This window comes from Bison bison, unplaced genomic scaffold (genome assembly GCF_000754665.1).
Source record: "Bison bison bison isolate TAMUID 2011002044 unplaced genomic scaffold, Bison_UMD1.0 scf7180017864492, whole genome shotgun sequence".
In the NCBI taxonomy this organism is placed as follows: domain Eukaryota; kingdom Metazoa; phylum Chordata; class Mammalia; order Artiodactyla; family Bovidae; genus Bison; species Bison bison.
Window position 1 is genome coordinate 1,656,856 of NW_011495051.1, and position 7,140 is coordinate 1,663,995.

General features: G+C 60.3%; 1 protein-coding gene across 1 annotated transcript in view; it reads right to left on the minus strand.

Annotated features, from left to right (window-relative positions):
- DOT1L (DOT1-like histone H3K79 methyltransferase) overlaps positions 1-7,140 on the minus strand; it is a 51,443-nt gene that overhangs the window by 21,530 nt on the left and 22,773 nt on the right. The window contains exons 8-9 of the mRNA XM_010828426.1: positions 1,905-1,960; positions 134-213 (exon numbers count right to left, since the gene is read on the minus strand). Of these exons, the coding sequence (XP_010826728.1) occupies positions 134-213; positions 1,905-1,960 (136 nt within the window). The remainder of the gene's footprint in view (positions 1-133; positions 214-1,904; positions 1,961-7,140) is intronic.

A 7,140-nucleotide genomic window follows, 5' to 3' on the forward strand; every position in this document is an offset into this window, starting at 1 on the left:
GCTAGTCAGGACCCCAGCATACGTGATGAAGGCCTCTGCTACATGGCCCAAGCAGGACGGACACGGGACAGACGTGGGACGGACGTAGGATGGATGCAGAACGGACGCGCAGAGCAGGAGAGGGATACATTACCTTCCTTCATGTTTGCAAACCGCTCCTTCAGCTGGTGATCCACCTCAGGACCAAAGGCAAAGTTATTCACAAATACAACACTGCAAAACAATGCTCCAGTTGAGTGCCGGGTTCTGCGTGCACACGCACAGAGCTGCAGCGCCTCCACCGCAGCGCTGTCCGCACCTCCTCCGCAGCGGGGGCACGGGCTCAGGACCCACGGGGTGTGACGGCTGCCCTGGGTGCCGCCAACACAGACCCTGCAGCCAGGTCCCATGACAAGCAGGCTGCTGGCTCCCTGGGGAAGGCCTGCACCGACACGGGCATCCCTGAGGCTGGTGCATGGGCAGTACAAGCTGGGCCACATGAGCACACAGGGGTGAGGCTGCCTGGGCAGGAAGGCAGCACAGACCCATTGAGCTACACTTGGAAGGGAGCCCACCACCTGAGGGCCCAGCACAAAGTTTTTCTGAGGCGGGGCCTGGCCCAGGCTTCCCATTTTTCCAATGTTCTCTGGCGTCTGAGGGCCTGAGAAGCTCTGTCTGCAGATGACCACCAGGCAGTCGGGGGCTCCTGCCCCACCCAGGGTCCCCCATCCCTTGGCCATCCTCTGTCCCCCGGCTCCTGTCCACATGGGGGATCCCCCCCAACCTGGGTTTCCCTCCTCATTTGAATGTGACAGAGTAGCCAGCTGCCTGCCGGCCCCAAGCTGCTCCTCCTCAATCTCGGCAAAAGGACAGTCACAGGGCCTGACCAGGGCGACGACACACTGACTGCTGTGAGAGTGGCAGTGGGAGCCCTCAGCTGGTGGCTAAGCTCTCCCAGCCCCTACTTGGGAAAAAGCGCAGGGATGGTGAGGTTATGATGGGCAGAGCCCTGACAAGACCGGCTGGCTGCCAGGGTCTCAAGGGCACTGGCCAGGAGAGGGCATGAACCAGGACAGAGCCTGGGCCGCTCTGACTGGGGTCACCTGCAAGGAGACAAGGCAGCTCTGAGGCCTGTGGAAGTGGGGATGAGGCCCCTCAGCACAGAGGAGCAGGTTGTAGGGGGACACCCTGACTGGAAGCAAAGTGCCAAGGGCGCCGTCTGGAGAGCTGGCAGAGCCCGGGGCCTTGAGGTTCTCCAGGCCAGGTGGAGAGTAGGCAGCCAAGGCTGGGGAGTAGGCCCCTCAGCCAGCTTTTCCTCGCCATGACCATGACTGTGGAGCCCAGATACAGCTGCAGGGCCCCACAGGAAAGGCCCCACAGCAGCTGCAACGGAGTCACCACACTCAGACTGAGGGGGACACCTCAAGCCCGCATGTTTTCTCGAGAAAAGGGGGATAGTGTGCCCGCCTCAGGGAAGACGTCCTCACTGAGATCAAAGATGGGGTCAGACCTCTGTAAGCGAGAAGTTAATGACGGGGCTCAGGGCGCCCTGCAACAAGCACATGTGGAAGAAAGGGGGAGGCGAGTGCGCAAGGTCAGAGAGAACGAGTGTGACCCCTTCCCCTGGTCAGAGCCAAGAGCGCGTGGCACACTCGCCCCTTGGTCACTGAGGCCCGGGGAGCCACTAGGTGTGCGAGCACACGGCCCCATGGCCAGTGCCAGGAGGGTGCCGATCAGGCTCCAGCTCAAGGGACACAGAGGCGGGGCCCCCAGCAAGCTCAGGACAGGTGGCAGTGGCTGCTGCTGTCCAGCCCAGGGAGCCGGGGGGGCGGGGCCCTGTCTGCTGGTGTGACCCTCAGGGAGGGAAAGCCACATCGCCCCTGCCAGCCCAGCCCCTCGGCCCCACCCCCAGGCCCCGGCTGTACCTTGTGTTAGCAATCCGTTCTCTCCACTCCTCCGAGAGGAAGTCCCCCCTCTCCAGCTGAAAGGAGATAAGAGGGACAACCCATCACTTGGGGTCTCGCTGCCTCTGTGTCCCACCCCCGTCTGCCCCCCAAAAAGAGATGGAATGATCAGAGGCCCTGACTGGGAGGATTTGGAAAAGGCCAGGGTCACAGCCACAGGCTGACCATGCACGCGGACACAGCTGCTAGAGCACCGGAAAAGGTGCTGGAAAGTCCCAACGCCATGTCCACGCATGGCCAGCAGGGGGCACCTCAGGGCGACCGTGTGCCACAGAGCTGGACTGCAAGGGCTGTGACAGCATCAGGGTGCCCGGGGGCAGCCCAGCGCCCACCCACACTGCTGTGGGCAGTCTCCCCGTGCCGGGGGCATCCTGACGTTTCCAGTACTGCTCCCACTACTGTCTCCCTCAGAGGACTAATTTCATTTTGCCTCGAGGCCAAAGTGCATCTGAGACAACACAAGTCTCGTTAACCTCATTGTCCAGAACTGTAACATTTCAGAAACCAAGAAATCTGATTTTATGATTCTTCAAAAAATGTTATCATCCGACTCCCAGTGTCCACCCACAGGAACATCCGCACACCTCTGTCCACGGAGCACAGGTGTGGACAGTGCACGTGTTGCTTGATGGACAAGCAGATACACACATATCCCCCCACACCCAGAAGCATTCCTCAGAAGCCCTGGCACTCGCTACCATGTGGATGGACCCTGAGAATATGATGTTCAGTGAGAGGCAAACACAGAAGGACACACAGGATGTGATTTCACTGATGGGAAATGTCCAGAACAGGCAAGTTCAGAGGCAGAGCACCTCGGGGGAGCAGGTGGGGGTGACTGCTGACGGGCCCCCGTCTGCACTCCCACCAGTGCCCTCAGGTGACCGGGAGGCCCTCCAGGCAGCAATGGGGTAGCACCACCCAGCAGAGGTCCTTCCAACGGGCAGCGCCCAGGCAGAGCAGCTGCGGGTTCAGCACCCTCCCTGCACACAGAAACCACCCAGCGTGGGAGGGGCCGAGCCTTGCTGGGCAGAAGAGAAGCGGCCATCCTAAAGGGTCCGGGAGCTGGCGGAGGGCTGTGCATGTCCAGGGCATCCATCTCTGGGTCTCCCAAGTTTGCCAATGCTCCCTGCACACAGCCCAGTGGGGCTGGGCACTGATTCAAGTTCAAAATCCTTGTGATGCTGTGCAGGAGAAATCTCATGCTGCAGGCCTAGGGCTGTGTCCTGGGGAGGGTGCTCAGCGTTCCCACACAGTCCGTGCAAACACCTCACATCCTCTTGGAGTCTGGGGTCTTGGCCACGGTAGGTAGCAACACCGGCATGACCGGCACCCAGAAAGAACTCTGGGAATGGGGTCTGTGTGAGCCCCCGGGGGACCACACCTCCCTGGTGCCGTTACGTCTCATCTGGGCACGGGGTCTGTATGAGCCCCCCAGGGACTGCACGTCACTGGTGCTGTCACGTCTTCTCTGAGGGAGCTCAGCCCTACTAAAAGCTCATGCCTGGTCCTGGGACTCATCCACTGCCTCCTTCCTCTATTTGCTCTGTCCTGTCTCTAACACACCAATAGGTGAGGACAGCCGACTGCTGTGTCCCGGGCTCCCTCAAGCCCAGCCTAATGCAGCTCCCTCTGTGGGGCTCACCCACCCAAGGAAAACCACTGAAGCCACAGCACCACTGCTCCGCGGTGGCCTCACGATCAGGGCAAGAAAACAGCCATTGTCCCGCCCGCCTGGCCACCTGGCTACCTACCACCTCTTGGCACAGGCAGGCCATAATTGGTTGAAGACAGGGACTGACCGGGCCAGCTCTGTGTCGCTGGGGCCCACGTGCCCAAGTTAACAGTGACAGGAAGATAAGCACAGCCTTCCTGTCGCCCCCACTGAGGACTGTGACCGGCCCAGCTGGCCCAGACCTCCAGCTGCAGAGGAACGTGCGGGGAGGAGGGTCACGTATGGCCCCACCCCACACCGGCATGAGGGCTGCCCTGTGTGACCGCCCTTCCCCAACCAGGGAGACCCCCGGTGTGTCCCTGCTCCAGGTCGAGAACCAGACAGGGCGGGTGCAGGCCCCCTCACCACAGGCCTCCGCCTATGGCCACCACCCACACCACACAGCGCACATGCTCCCCCTGCAGAAAGCACTCCCTCCTGGGGGGCCCCGGGGAGGCCCCACCCAAAGCCACAGGGTGGGAGCCAGCGACAGTTGCCCCAGACTCAGTCACCCTGCCACCTGCCCTGGAACAGCCACAGGCTCAGAAGCAGTGCCCGACTGCCAGCCAGTCCCTCGGAGCTGCTATGTGCTAGAGCCACTGGAGGAGGGCAGGGCTCGTGCTCTGGGCGGCCTGTCAGCAGCACCAGATCCCTGCCAACCTGACTGCACCAGCCCGAGGGCAGCCTTGCCCACTGGGGTCCACGCTGCCACCTGGCTGGGGGCACATCCTTCAGCGGCACTTCCTAGAACTACCTGCTTGTGCCAGGCCTGCCACCAGGCACCAGTGGCATGCGGTCACTCAGACGTCCCCAGGCAAAGGGGCACCCTGACGTGCTGGGGACACAGGCAGAAGCCAGGCACAGAGAGGGCCCAGGGCTTCAACAGGAGGGGGGACCCAGGAGGAGGCTCCGGCGCCCGCAAGTAAACACACAGGCTAGGGTGTCTGTTGTCCCTCGTCTATCATCAAGTGATGGAGGCAGGACTCTGCCTGCCGACCAGGCACCTGCTCGAAGCCACACAGAACCTCGAGGAGGGCCTCCCCAGACCTAGCACGCAAGCTCCCGCCAAGTCCAGGCATTGGGCCGGAGTTGTCACCACGCCTTCCTGGAGTAGGGCTGCCTGGACACCAGAGGCACTGCCGGCTGCCGCTCCAGACACAGCAGCCAAAGCCACGACTTAAGAGTCCTCAGAGCCAAGTTCTGCTCGCAGCCACCTCGTGGGGCCTAAGAGCAGGGCCCTGATGAGTGCCTGGCCTTCAGGAGGCAGAGAACAAGGTTTCCACGCAGGGGCCCTGCCAGTGCACCAGCTGACATGCCACCAACTCCCAATCACCCTCCTCTCACATTGCACTGCCTCCCGACATTGCCAAGAGAGGGGGCAGGGAGCAGCGACCCACCAGGCAGGCAGCCCACCAGCTTCACCCTCGCCTTGGCCTCCAGCCGTGGGTGTTGTGCCAGCAGCTAGAACCACACTGTGAATCAAGCACCGCAGGCTGCTGTGGGTCCACGGGGCATTCTGGGGACTGAATCAACCAGGCTTTTACATCACATGTTTCAACCATTTGGCCCTCTCATCAGAAGCAAGAAGCACTTTATAATTTTAAAGACCTGCGTTTTAGGAGGTTGTGCTGCTGCTGCTAACTCACTTCAGTCGTGTCCGACTTTGTGCGGCCCCATAGACGGCAGCCCTCCAGGCTCCCCTGTCCCTGGGATTCTCCAGGCAAGAACGCTGGAGTGGGTTGCCATATCCTTCTCCAATGCATGAAAGTGAAAAGTGAAAGTGAAGTCGCTCAGTCATGTCCGACCCTTAGCGACCCTGTGGACTGCAGCCTTCCAGGCTCCTCCATCCATGGGATTTTCCAGGCAAGAGTATTGGAGTGGGGTGCCATCGCCTTCTCTGAGGAGGTTGTGAGGCCTTAGGAAAACGGCAAGCCATCCAGGAACTCTTATCAGCATACCAGTGGGACTGGGGACAGGACAGAAGTTTCTCGGAAACAGAAATGAACTGGACTAATTTCCCTCAGCCTGAGCAACAAACACTAGAAGACTGCAGGCGTGGGAGGACATGGGGGCCAGGGGTGACACCCCTCACCTTTCACCGAGGGGAAGAAACCTGTGAGAAATCCCACCAAGAGAAAGGGGAGGGGAGCTCGGCCCACACTGCAGATGGGCAAGTCCTGGCCCAGGGAAAGCAGGGCAGAAGCAGAGGGTGATGGCTAACCTCCCGACATGGGGTCAGCATCACCTGGACGCCAAAGTCAGACTCAGGAGAGGAAACCAGTATCCCCCTGGGCTGCAAATACCCACAACAAAAAGGAGCCATTCCCAAGGCCAGATGGGGTTGACCTCAGGCCTGGAAGGCTAGCTCAACCTTCAAATCTTATATTCTATGGAGAAAAACGAAAACAATCAACAACCACAACAACAGTCACCCAGAAGTAATACCAGCAACTACAGCAAGGCTGCAGATAAAGGCCTCATCATCCGTTAACAGACCGCGTACGAAGTCAACGGCTCACCTCCTAGGCCGGAGAATGAGGCTGGAGGCCTGAAGCTACTGGACTCTGGGCTGACTCCCACGATGCTATCATGGCAGGGCTGCTGAGAGCAGACCGGGGGTGGGGGTGGGGGATGGGGGGGGTGCCAGCGTGGAACGGAGGAGAGCAGAGCACCCACTGAGTATGGCCGCTGATGACAGAACAGAGATGGCTCAGCAGAGAGGGGCAGTCTCTGCAGCAGATGGCATGGGATGGCTGGACGTCCACTCAGAGAGAGATGAATCTAGACCAGACCTCACACCCCTTGAGAATCACCCCAAAAGAAACCACAGGCCTAGAGATGAACCACACAATCAAGGACCACCTATGAGATATCTTAAATCCAGGTGAGCTGAGACTGGACTTTCACATCAATACTGAGGGTGCCATCCCTGAAAGGAGAACCAGTCAGGTGGCTCCAGGGCCGAAACCCTGTCTCTCCTGCTGGCCCCCCACCCCCTGGAATCACAGGCACCATTCTATTCCCCGAGGCAACAAGGACAACCTCTGGAATCACACGCACCATTCTATTCCCTGAGGCAACAAGGAATGCTAGCTCTGGCCCCATAGCCCCCTGTCCCCCAGGACCCCCAAGAGCAAGACACAAGCAATGTCAGGAACCTTCAGAGGGACCAGGAAGACCACATCGCAGCCAGGTGGAGCTTGGGGCCCTGGGGGACCTGGGACGAGAAGTGAAGTGTGTGCTGAAGAGCCGGTTTGGGACCTTCCCCCTGAAATGCCCCGGCCACAGTCCTGAAGATGGAGGCTGCATGGCAGCCCTATGTCCACAGGCCACTGAAACCTGCAGTGGCTGTCAAAGCCCTGGGCACAGAGACGCGCTGGAGCTGAGAACATGGAGTTGGACACCCGGGCAAGAGGAGCAGAGAGAGGCCAGAACATCAGGATCCAGGAGCGAGACCCAGAGAACCTCGGCAGTGAAGGCCGA